The sequence below is a fragment of the Mirounga leonina genome, unplaced genomic scaffold (genome assembly GCF_011800145.1).
Source record: "Mirounga leonina isolate KUSES-001 unplaced genomic scaffold, KU_Mleo_1.0 Mir_180, whole genome shotgun sequence".
Taxonomy (NCBI): Eukaryota; Metazoa; Chordata; class Mammalia; order Carnivora; family Phocidae; genus Mirounga; species Mirounga leonina.
The window spans coordinates 2,138,594-2,151,356 of NW_023270469.1; the positions used below are offsets into that span (position 1 = coordinate 2,138,594).

The 12,763-nt window shown below is 59.7% G+C and overlaps 1 protein-coding gene across 2 annotated transcripts in view; it reads left to right on the forward strand.

Annotated features, from left to right (window-relative positions):
* The window catches only part of FBXO31 (F-box protein 31), a 41,545-nt gene extending 36,259 nt beyond the window's left edge, over positions 1-5,286 (forward strand). For both annotated transcript variants that reach the window (XM_035024641.1, XM_035024642.1), the window contains 2 exons: positions 449-849; positions 3,664-5,286. In XM_035024641.1, coding sequence (XP_034880532.1) covers positions 449-849; positions 3,664-3,886 — 624 coding nt within the window. In that variant the 3' untranslated portion in view covers positions 3,887-5,286. The remainder of the gene's footprint in view (positions 1-448; positions 850-3,663) is intronic.
* The last annotated feature ends 7,477 nt before the right edge of the window (positions 5,287-12,763 follow it).

Here is a 12,763-nt window from a genome sequence, read left to right on the forward strand (position 1 = left end):
TGGTGGAGCTGCAGGGCCTGGAGGGTCTCCCAGGTTCAGGGTCAGGAGCGTTTGTGTTCCAGGCAGACAGGTTTGGGCTGGCATTCAGGTCTGGCCCTGCCGCTTGGCCCTGGGAGGGTCTGTGCCCTTCTCGAAGCCCCAGTGTTCTAGAATGGGGAGGTTTTTATACCTGGAGGGCTCAAGTGCACATGAGCCACTATGCCGGGTGTCTGTGCATGTGTCGAGGTCACTCAGGTGCTGTTAGCCCCTATTTTCGAAGATCCCTTCACAGATGGGGGTGCCTGCTGTAGGCACATATTTTTTAAGGGCTTCTAAAATATTCTTCAGAAGGGATGCTGCTAAGTCAGTGGGAATGCTGGAGTGAGCTGATTGGGCCAGAGGTGTGATCTAGGCAGGAAACCACACAGAGTGGTGTGTCTCTGCTGATGGCCGCATGCTCGCTCCTCAGGGTGACCCCAACATCCCTGCTGGGCAGCAGACTGTCGAGGTCGACCTCATGCACCGCATCCAGCTGCCTGATGTGGAGAGCCTCCGCAACTTCAATGAGCTCTCCCGCATCGTCCTGGAGGTTCGGGAGCAGGTGCGCCAGGAACAACAGCAGCAGGAGAACGGGCTCGAGGACGGTGGGGGCCGCGGCCGGCAGAGCCCCCGGGAGCCCCAGCGGGGCTCTGCCCAGCCCAGTGTGGAGCTGCCTGCCGAGAAGGTCGGGGAGCCTGGGGACGGAGAGGCTGCGGCTGCGGCTGCGCCTGCCCCTGAGCAGCCCGCCCAGTGCGGGCAGGGGCAGCCGTTTGTGTTGCCTGTGGGCGTGAGCTCGAGGAACGAGGACTATCCCCGCACCTGCAGGATGTGGTAAGAATGCCAGCGTGGGCCGCGACAGGCCTTCTGGGGAGTCCTGCCTCCCCACCTGCGTGGAGACGGGCTGTGGGGGCCGGGCTCAGCGCCGGCCAGTGTGGGGGCTCCCTGCACCCGGCGGGGAGCCCCTGACAACTCCGTCTGAGTCCCAGCTTGGGCTCGTGCGGACAGCGCCCTTCCCTGGGCTGCACGGAGTTTGGAGGCTCCCGACCCCCCCCGCCCTGGGGAGCCTCCGAGGGGGCTTATTAGAACCGCCAGGCATGAGGCCCCCTTCCTAGTGCCTTCTGTCGCCTCGCCAGTCAGGTGCAGGGTAGACAGGTGACTCTGCAGGTGGCGTTGAAAGCAGCTGGTAAGGAGGGGGCTCTTCCGCCTTTGTCCCCCTAGAAGCCGGCTTGAGTCCACCTGGTTGTCCTTGTAGGTAAGGCCTGTTGGGGGTCTCCCTCCGGCCCCTGCTGAGCACCGTCCAGCGTCAGCCGTCTGTGTCTTCCTGTGGTTTCTCTGCCGGCTCAGAAAGTGTGCGCAGAGGGCTGGCAGCGCACTCCTGCCCCAGGGCCGGCTTGCTCTTTGCTTGACGGCTGTCCTTACGGCTTTGTCTCGGGTCACTGCCCTCAGCCACTCAGGCCCCCCCGCCCCAGCCCGCTACACTTCAGGGCTTCTTAGGTGTCAGTGAACCAGAATGAATGAAGCCACAGACTTGGGTCTTCCGTCCCACTGGCCGCATTTCCGGTGCCAGCAGCACACGTGTATTGCACAGTGTAGGTCTGGAATATTCCGTCAGTGCAGTTGGTTCTCCTGCACAGTTGTCCTAGGGGACCTTTGAGGGGATGACCTGTCTCTCGGCATCACAGCTGCCTGGCCTGCATGTCTGTCCAGTTGCGTGGAAAGGTCTCTTTTCCTTGACTTCCGGGCTGACTGCTGTCTTGGGCCGGTGGCGGCCGTCTGACTGGCACTTCACGCGTAGAAGAAATGTGGGCGGGGCTCTGAGCTCCCGAGGGAGGCTTTAGGTGTGTGTGTGGGCTTGGTGGGTAAACTGGTTCTGAGTACCGAGTGCCCGTTGGGGTGGTGCCCCCCACACCAGCACGCAGTCCTCCACGACACCGGCTTGGTGTCCGGCCACTGGACTCAGTCCTGACACCCCCCCCCCCGAGACGGCGTCAGACCCGGCAAGACTGCCTCTGTCCTCTTAGACTCCAGTCCCAAGCGTGCTTCTCACCGACCAGCTATAGGTCGGGGGTTCCCACGACCTCCTCCTCGGGTTCGATTAATGGGCTGGGGCAGCTCCCAGAACTTAGGGAGACACTACGTTTACCATTTTGTTGAAGGAGTGAGAAAGGACGCAGGTGGGCAGCCACATGAAGAAAGGCGTAGGGTCCTGAGCGCACTAGCTTCCAGCCCCTGGGAAGTGGAATGTACATGGGTGTCCCCCACCTGGGGGCCCCCTGAACCCCATACTTCGGGATATTATGGAGGCTTCCTCACAGAGGCATGGTCCATCATTAGCTCCATTTCCAGCTCCTCTCTCGTCTGGAGAATGGCGGGGCCGCTCAGGATTCCAAGCTTCTGTTCCTGGCTGGTCACCTGCTAGTGTTCTTATCCCTTAGGAATTTACCAGGGTTTCAGGAGCCCTGTGCCAGGCACCGGGGCAGAGATCAATGCACGTATTCTTCTTTTATCTCACGTAGGGGAAATCCATTCCATTTTCCTTTATGTTACACAATTATCACAAAAGTGGCTGAATGCGGGTTTCCTGAGAGGAGATATACAAATGGTGTTCCAGTATGATTTCAACTGTTGTGAGCTTTTTAGTGGTCGTAAGAGAGAAGGGCTCTGTCGTCCTTATGAAACTCGACAGCCCGCAGTGTCTTGTGGCTAGCCGAGAGCCCAGTGGGCTCAGTCGGGCGCTCTCAGGCCAGCCCTGCGGTGGAGGCATGGGACGTGCCGCACATCAGTCTCTGTGACCTGGGAGAGGCGTGCTGTGGTCCCTTCCCTGTTTGGTTTGTGTGTCTGCGAGGCCTTGCCCCAGTGAGGGTGCAGAACATGGCTGCCTCCGGTACTAAGCTCGGTGGGCATCACTTTGCCTCCCTGTGGGTTCTGGGGCCAATTTCCCCACCTGAGAATCCCACGAACCGCTCGCCCTCATGCATAGGCCTGCTCTCCCCCTCCTGCCCAGGGGAGCCTCGGCGTGGTGGATGGAGGGCCGGGTGCCGGGCGCCGTTCTGTGTGCTGGGAGATCAGGCCAGCCCGCGGCTCCTCATTATCTATATGAGCACCAATTTCTTGGCAAGAAAGACGTAAATGCATCTCAGTCTCACATTGCTCTCAAAACTTGAAACTTAGCCTTTACGGGTATTTGAAAGTTCTGCCTTCTGAGCTCACGACGGTTGGGTGCCAATAAGTCTTTATTGATTATATTTGAGTTGTTCACGTACTGACATAACTGTCCTGGGAATTCAGATTTTGGTTACCTGAGCCAGCTTTATGAAGGTGTACTTCGGGACAGAATTACGCGGTGGGGCTGCCCGAGACCCTCTTTCTTTAGCTGGATGAGCTGGTGGAGAGCGGCGGTCAGCAGGGTGAGCCTGACCGTGGGCCCGCGGCTCTGCGCACTGGGCACTTAAGAGTTGCTTGGTGGTCCAGGTGATGGCCTCTCTCAGGTGCCGTGACTTGCTGCTTCCTGCTGGCAGGGAGGAGGGCTGGCCTGTGGTGTGGGGGTGCTGCAGCAGGGGGCTGATGGGGTGGGACGGGGCCCAGCGCGCTCCTTCTGGCCCCTCTCACTGTCCTCCCTGCGCTTTCCCTCTTGTCTTCGCACAGTTTTTACGGCACAGGCCTCATCGCCGGCCATGGCTTCACCAGCCCTGAGCGCACCCCTGGGGTCTTCATCCTATTCGACGAGGACCGTTTCGGGTTCATCTGGCTGGAGCTGAAATCCTTCAGCCTGTACAGCAGGGTGCAGGCCACCTTCCGGAATGCAGAGGCACCATCCCCACAGGCCTTCGAGGAGATGCTCAAGAACATCCAGTCCCTGACCTCCTGACGGGCCACTTTCTTGCGGGGCAGCTCCCGGGGCCCTGGACCTGGCACCTGGGAAAGGAAGCAGCATGCACTTTGGAGATTCGGCCTTCTGACCAGAACACCCACCTTGTAGGAGTCTCGGCCCAGCCACCCCAAGACTCTTTGTACAGAGTGTGTGACATTTGCGTGTGTCCTCGTTAGGAGCTCGTGGGAAGGCTGACTGAGCACGTCTTACAAAAAGAAAGAAAGAAAGAAAGAACCAGAACGGGACTGATTGAGAGGGTTGGCTGCAGAGTTTTGTGAACAACTCAAGTGGAGAAATTGGGTTTGTCCTTGGCCTGCTGGCGGTTTTCAAGGGACAGGCTGAGCGACCCTGGGGGCTGCTAAGAGGGATTGTGTGTGGGCCGTGCCAGCTGGAGGCGAGTGGAAGCTGCTGCAGGCTGGCAGGGGCCTGGGGCGAGGGCAGCCTGGGTGTGGGGCAGTGTGTGCACAAACGGAGGCCCGGGGGGGTCCAGGATGCTGGGCCAGGACCCTGGACTGAAGTGCCGTTTCTCCGCTAACCTGCTTGGAGTTTGGACAAAAGCATTTCCCCTCTGACACGTTTGTGCATCAGTGCAGGGGGTCAGCGATGCGGGCCGGGAGGGAACGGCGGCTTGGCAGCCCTGGCCTCTGTCCAGCTTTAGAATCAAGACCTTTGCTGCATCCAGTTCCACACAGGCCGTTTGTTTGCACCCCCAACCCACCTCCTGCCCACGCTCTGGTCTCAGAACCTGCCCCAGAATTGGGCAGGGCCGCATCCGAACAGCCCTGCGTTCCCCCACTTGCGTAGCGTGCACAGGTGTTGTTCTTGGGAGGGTGTAAGCAGCAGAGTGGTGGCACAGATGACCTTGGAGCCCCTTTGCGGGGAACAGGGCAGCTTTCTAGAAGTCACCCCCATGGATGGAATGCACTTTGGAGACCGGGGTCCCTTGGGATCCTCCACGGCAGGGGTCTGAGCACAGATGCTTCTGTGGGTGCTGTGCCGGTGTCCCAGAGACGCCTGCATTTGGGGACCCACTGTAAGGTCTCTGCTGATCTAGTGTCTCCTGAAGAACAGAGCCCCAAATGCACGTACACCCCCAAGAATTAGCTGCAGCTCTGCCTCCAGCCTGCAGAGAGCGGTCACCACGTTCACCTCCTGTGGGGCGGGCGGCTTCACTGGGGAGGCAGGCCAACGGTCCCCCTCCCTGTTGCTCGCCCTTGCTGGGTGGCCTGTGCTGAGCCCTCATGCCGGGGGCAAGGGACCCCAGGGAAGGGGGCAGCTTCGTGGTGCCTTCATGTAGAGACCAACGTGAGATGTCCCATGAAACATGTTTTCTTGATGAATTTCTCCCTGACTGGCCTTTTTTTAAAAAATAAAAAATCCCTATTGCTCTAGCTTCAGTACCTTTGGCAACTTTGATCTTCCTTTGCTTCCCAGAATTGTAGAATTGATAAGCTCTGGGGCATGGTCCCTAAAAGGCAGACCTTCTAGGAGGTTCTTCCCAGCTCCCGACTTGGGAAGGAGGCAAGCCAAGAAGGTGGGGTCCCGTCCGGCTGGCTGTTGGACACACCATGGCTACCTCCCACATCCTTCTAGTAGGCCCTGAGGCGCGGTCCCGGTTTTCGTGTCTTCCGCAGGACCGAGCCTCCAAGCGCTGTCACCCCCACCCCCTTGTGGCCATCACTGTGTGTCCTGTGCCAGGCATGCTGCTCCTGCATGGTGGTAGCCGCGGCCGGGAAGCCTCGGTGAGAACGGAGTGAAGGCCCGCGGGGCGTGCGGCTGCCGTGCGCCACGTTTCGCCCGAGCCTGAGGCTCACTCTAAGGTCGCTCCGCCCGAGGCCCCCCGTTGTCTGTACAGCCCACTCAGATTGAAGATGAGCCTTTCTGATGAAAAACCGGTCTCGAACCCAGACGGTGGAACCTGCCTGTGGAGTGTGGGTCTCTCCATGGTTCCTGCGAGCCGTGGCTGTTGGCTGTGTTCACGTGGGTCCCTGGCTCTGGCATCAGGCGGTACCCCGGGGACCTGTGGGGCCGAACGGCTCGGCAGTGGTCTGGGTGGGGGCTTGTCACCTGCACAGCCGGGCATCCAGCATACGTCTTATTTCCCACTTAGTGGAACTGTGGCCAGTTTTGGTTTCCAGTTCAGTAGGCGAGTGTGCAGAGGCTGTGCAAGCCAGCCCCAGGGGGCGTGCCTGAGGGCAGAGCGGGCAACCAGCCCATCCGGGCAGCTTCCAGCCGGTAATTCATTGCAGGGGAGGATTCAGAAAGGCTGAGGTTGTGGTTGGAAGCCTGAGGGCAGCTGGCGGTTTGATAACACAGGTCCCCACAAGGAACCTGAATGACCCGACTTAGGGACGGTCTGCGCCCGCGTGCTGCATGATTCGGGGAAGGTGGCGGTGGACCTGGGTCGGTGTGGCCATCTTCCCCTGGTTGGCACCCCCTTACTTGCCACTGTGCTACCGTGAGGTCGGGTGAGTCTGTCGTGGTGTGAGTGGCAGGAGAGGAGCCTCAGGTGCATGTCTGCCTCCCTGGGCATGTGCTGTTCTGCTGCTTGATGGGAAGAGCCGCGATTGGAGATTTCAGATGGGAGTCCTTGGAGGTTCTTATGTACTGGGGCTGAATGTTCAGTGCAGGAGGCTGTTGCGATTGGCCACTTAGGCCTGGCGGTCTATCTGGTTATGTTGGCCCATGCAGCTCAGACGTGCAGTGTCTGCTGCTGGGTGGGAGCAGGTTTGGAGGCCTCGTGGTGGTGGGAGTTCCAGAATCCTTCCTCCCACAGGCCAGACTGGGCCTCCCGTCCAGGCCTCGCCCCTCCGTCCCTCCATCTGGGCAGCTGGCTCACTGTGGCTGGTGTTGAGGGCTGCACCCTCCCGCCCTCCCTCTCTCACCTTGTGCCCCAACCCAAGCAGCTTAGGCTGGGCACCTGTACCTGGCGTTCCTCTTGGCCAAGGCGGAGGGTGGCAGCACTCCCACAGTGGGCTCGCTCAAGGAGCAGGCCAGGCCTCCGTCCCCGCTTCATGCAGAACAAGCTCCGAGCTGGAGTTGGCCCGTCCGACGTCCTCTCTCCCTGAGAACCTGGGGTTTGCTGCTGTGGCCCGGTCAGGCAAGGCCCGTCCCTTAGGCAGCCCACCCCCGTGCCCCACCAGCTGCAGCGGTTCAGGGCTGGTGCTCGGTTTGTGGGTGCCCGTGTAGCTCACACTGCTCCAGTGCTCATGAGATGGAGAGGACCCTGCTCGGCCCCCTGCTCGGCCCCCTGGCGTGGCGAACTCGGCCACAGGGGTCCTGGGATTTCTGAGCTCCCTGCGCAGACCCGGTGCTTTGAGGAGGCTGCCCTGTTCTGTCAGAAGCCCTCGTTCTGCCTCTGTCTTTGTGCTCTAACTTTCAGGAATGCTTACGGGGGAGTTCTCAGACAGCCCTCCCTGGCTTGCGGCTCGTGCACCCCAGTCCTTGGCCGGTTCCAGAGGTAACGTAGGCTGACCTCCTGTTCCTACTTTTGGGAGGTCTGGGACGTCATCTGACTATACATCCTCGGAAGTGTTTAGAGAGTCGGAATAAGCCATGGCGCCGTCGGTTAGCCTGCAGCTGTGAATGGGAACAAGACGGTGCCAAATTACCGAGTGCTCTGTGTCATTTACAGCTTGGCGGCCTGCAGGCCGGCCTTCAGGAGGCGTGGGTGACCGGCGGTGCCTCTGAGGCTTGGAAGACATCCTCTCTTCTGGGCCCTTTCTGTGCTCACAGGGAGACCCGCCAAAACACAGGAAGGGGTCAGAACCTTTACTTTTTCAGCCTAATTTTACTTTCGGTTGTTCTTTGAGATCACGTAGCCTACTTGGAGAAGAAACCCGTTTCTGCTGCTTGACACTGAAATCCCACGCCCTGACAGCCGACAGGTGAGGTGGGGGGAGGTACTGTCCCTCTCGGGCGTCTGCCGTGGTGCGGGGTGGGCTGGAGCGGGGGTGATGCCCCCGCGGCAGGGCCAGGACCCGAGGAAGTGGCTGCTTTGAGCCTGCGCCCAGTGTTGTCACCGGGATGGGACCACCCTGTGGGGCTGTTTCTCCATAAATCAGTTTTTGAAACGTTGTTGTGTGCTTTGTAATTGTTTTTTGGGGGATGTGATTTAGATGGAGGCCGGAGCCATGAGCAATGTGAGGTGGGGGGCGCTGGGGGCCAAAGGACGGGACGGGATCCTGGCGGGGTGGGGGGCCCCCCTGGGAGCCTCTCACACCTGGACCTGACAACGTTTTGATTTTCCCGGTTGTGCAATGAAGCGGTAAGTGATCCCTGGGAACCCAGACAATGCTAGGTCCCTGGATCCCTCCCTCTGACCTCGGCTTGATAGGTGTCCCCATCACCGACCCATGGCCCTGAGGAAGCTGGGGCCACAGTGGGATTTTCTCAGGCTAAATTCAAGGGGAGTTTGCCTTTTCTGAGAACAGGATAAGAACGGGGTAGATGAGGGCAGGGGCCAGGCTCTGTGGTGGGCACACAGCTGAGGGTCTCATTTCTGAGTTTTTTGTTTGTAAAGGTAATTTTCTTGTTAAAAAGTGCAAGAATTTAATATAGGAAGTAAAAGTACCTCATGTTCCTGTTCAGGGGCGGGAGGATTTCCCTCCTCTGAGCGGTGGCTTAGCCCCGCAGCCCCCCTGGAAGAAGGCTGCCTAGTCCTTCCCCCATGGGAGGCTGTGCTGGCAGGGCCCTGGCCAAGCTCCCAGTGCGCCCTGCATCCCCCTGGGCCCCCTCATGGGACTTTCTGTAGTCTGGCCTCTGGTGGGGATTTAGGATCGCTGCATGCACATGGGACCCCAGCCAGCACGAACTGAAAATCTAGGAGTGCTGGAAGGCTGCCTTCCCAGCACCTGGTTTTTGGAAACATACGGCTGCAGGGAATAGTTGCTCTGCTCACGTTGAGGGTGGCACCTACAGTCCCTTCCCACCCCCCACTGGCCCTTCTGTAGATGCCCAGTCCTGGGATGAACAGGTGCTTCTTTGGGAGCAGACAAGAGGGAAGGAGGTCGTGGACTGCTAGGACATACGTGGGGAGCGCTAGAGGGAGGCCTGAGAAGTGACCCAGCATTCCCTCCCCAGATGGTCCTGCTCTCCCACTGTGGGCACACGCCTTGGCCCAGGTCCAGCCGCAGACCCAGGGCTGCTGAGCAGCCCACAGCAATGCCTGGCGCTGCTCAGTCCCCAACCCCAGCTGCTTGTGTGGAGCCTTCTCTCTTGGGCATTGAGTCTCCATGTTTGGGGCCATCGCATGTGGTAGGGCACTGAGCAACATTCCTGGTCTCCTCTGTCATGGCCACCCAAAACGTCTGCTGACATGGCCAGTGTCCCCTGTGGGTCGTCACCTTGTGGAGAACCACTGGGTCAGTACCCGCACCTCCATGCCCCAAACATGGTGCTGCCCGTTGCGGACACAGCAGTGAACCAGCAGTGGGGTCTCTGCCCTGCAGAGGTCACAGCATGAAATGTCCCCCAAATGGGCCTAGGGGCCTCCTTTGGACACTCGGGGGCACCCTACTAGGGTGTGGAATGGTCTATCCCCAGTGCAGTGAGGGGTCAAGGCCAACGTGGACGTGGGCGCACTTGGACCTGTGGTGCCTAGCTTGGGCGATGCCTGGCCCAGCATCTGCAGAGCCAGGGCAGTGGGTGGGTGCTGTGTCCTCACCCATCTCCCTCAGCCCAGGAGGGACATCACTCCCAGAACCTCAGCAGGGGCCCAGGAGCTGGATCTCTCTGGTGCTCCAGGGTTTTGGCTCCTCCCAGGTCCAGCGCTGCCTTCCCCAGCACACTTGCCCCGGTGCCTGGGGGTCGGGAGGAGGTGTGGACCGTGTGTTACAAGTCGTGCTGCCAGCCACTTGGACCGATGGGCTGGCTCCCTGTGGGGTGGCTGAGTGGGAGAGGGAGATGCCTGCCCAGCCCTGGGGTGCTGAGCCTCACACGGCCGCTGGGGAGAGGGTCCGAGCACTCGTAGCTTCCGAAACCCCCCACAGGGTTCTGATGCTGCCGCGTGGCGGCCCGTCTGTGGCTGTCCTCCGTGCTGCGTAACACGCATCTCCTTTTCCAGCATCTGTTGGGAAGAGGATGCAGAGGAACGTGACTTTCAACTATCGGCTGTCTGCCTCGCTCTTTAGTGAGAAATGGTTGAGCTGTCCTTTTTTATCTCGGTTGGTTTCTGTGTTACAATTCGTGGGACTGTTCAGTATGTGCACGTGTTTCATGGGTGTGCACACAGCCCCGTCAAGAGTCACGGTTGGGGTCCGGAGCTTCCATTCCCTGGTGCTGCCCTGCGCCGTCAGCACCCCACCCGCAGCCCCTGCTCCGCCTCCATCCCTGTAGCGTTGCCTGCTTGGAATGTCCGGTTTCCAGGAGAGCACTGCGGTGAGCAGCGCCTCTCAGCCTTTTCTTCGTTATCCTCTCCCTCCCAGGAGCCTTTCTAGACCTTTCCCCTCATACTCCCCCTGACATTTTAATACCACCAGTAGGCCGTGCGAGTTTGTGCGGGTCTGTAAGTGCACATCTGTGCTTGTAGCCACATAGGTGCACGTGACACAGCGTCCTTCTGGCCGAGGGAGGCCTGGGGCGCTAACTGCGAGCCCCCGGGAGCCCTGATGGCCACGCTGAGAAGGGACAGCTGGTGAGGAAGGTGCAGGTGGGAGGTGCCCTATACCAGGCTGCTGCGGGGATTCGGATTAGAACTGGCATGGCCTGGCAGCGACCAGAGTCTGGATGAGGAGTCGTGCACAGCTGGATGTGGGGTTCGGGGAATGAGACGGGAGAGCTGGGGTGTAGATCTGATTCCACTCCTGTCTGGGTTGTGCTGCTGGGCCACATGCGGTCTCAGGTCCCACCTGCTAGTGGCTTGGCCCCAGGGCTCACCTCACCAGAGCCCGTGACTCCTCGGTGGACAACAGGAGCCCGGACGCAGCCACCCCTGCCTGGGGAGGGGAGGAGGGGAGCCCTGAGCCCTGCAGTGCATGGGCTGGTCAGCCCTCCTGCAGACTCTCAGAGAGCGGCTGCCGAGCACCCCCCGTGGACCAGGGCCCAGGAGGCCGGTGAGGACCTAGACCCAATTCCCGTCCTCTCCTCAGGCTCCCTCCCGGACCCAGGATGGGGACAGAGGCTGCGGAGCCCGGGTGAACGGCCCTCATCACCATGGAGCTTCACCCCCACTGCTTCTAACATTCCACAGTTCTATTGGGAGGCAGGCTCCCACAGGGCACCACGGGCATGGGGAGACATGGCGTGGAGCCATGGCACGGAGCCCCTCTCCTAGAAGACACTCTGGGGATCTCATGGAAAGCACTAGAATGTGAGTCTTTGGTGCTGGGGTGAGACAGGGACAGGTCCCTGGCTGTCTGGCTCGGACTGTGTCCCTTTCGTGGCGCTCTGATGACAGTAAGGATGGTGGTGGTGCCCTATCCCCTGGCAGAGCACAGGACATGGTGAAGGAGAAGGAAAGGGAGCCCAGGTTCCACAGTGCATCACAGAGAGAGTTCTAGAATGTTGTGGTTGGAGAGGTGGGGAGAATAAGGGGTGACGACGGAGCCTGCGATCCCACAAGGAAAGGTAATGGTTTGGGACAGCTGACTTGCACAGCGGGGACCGGTCGCATATGCAGGGCCCCAGTCAGAGTGAAAAAGGGAGTCCTCGATCCCGGGGGCCGTTAATACACCACAGGAGTCGGTGGCACCTGATATGACCGTGACCCAGACTGGACTGGGAAGGGACACTTCTAAGAGATCTCAAAGTGCCCCCAAAGGGGGACAGGAGCGTGCAACTCTTGATCTCAGGAATGTAAGTTTGAGCCCCACGTTGGGTGCAGAGATTACTTTAAAAAAAAAGTTTGAAAAAATTTTTAAATCATGTTTTTACCAAACCCACAGGATTTAGCTTTGTAGGGCTCCTCTGTGCCTGTCATGGGTCCATCAGGCAAGGTTATCCTGTAAAAACAAACCTCAAAACAAAATCACAACTTCTGGGTTAGCAGTAACAACGTTCTCAAGGATACGGACGTGGACATGTGGAAAGGACAGTCCTCCAGCCACGGTCCCCAGGGCCAGCATGGTGGTGGCTGGGATGGTCCTGAGGACAGTGTCCTTGCTGCTGGATGATCTGTCCCTTGCTCTGTCCACCTGCAGGGGTAGGGGTGTGACCTGCCACTTCGGGCCCTCTGTCTTGGCAGCCAGCTCCATCAGGTCACACAGAGGCCTCCCCAAACCCTGCTTCTAACTGTGGGGTTGGGTCCTCGTCTGGAGTAGAGGACAGGCCCATTTTTCTTTCCACTCCTACAGGAGGTTCAAATCATTGGGAAGTCCAGTCTGGAACAAGGGACTGAAGAAGAACGTTTGTGCCCCATCTCTGGCTGTTTGGTGACTTGTCCCTTATCTTGCCCCAGCAAGGCGGCAGTTGCCCTCCTTCTGCTGGTCTCCCCGCATCTGCCCAGGGTTTGTTGGGTTTTTAAAGCTTTTGTTAGCGCTCACTTGGCCTCATGCTGCCACAGCCTGCCGCCCTCACCACATGCAAGAGTGACTGTGGAGAGTCCCGCTCTGCCACCAGCTCTCCGACGGCAGAGGTGGCCCCGGTCCCAGGCAGGCGGTACGAGGCTTCATGACACTCTGAAAGAGAACCCCAGGCTGTAGGTGACGGTCACAGGGGTGGCAAGAAGGGGCGGTCTTGGCTGGGTTCCCCTAAAAGCCAGCCCTGAGCTAGGATCTGCAAGTCTATTACCGGGGAGATGAACTGGGATAGGGTGTGGGGAGGGAGGTAGGAAGTGAGGGGTGGTGCACAGGGCATCAGCAAGGGGACAGCAGTGGGGGCAGCTGGGGCTCAGGCCTGCAGGGATGCTGGGAGGTGGTGTGGAGCACGTCCCACAGC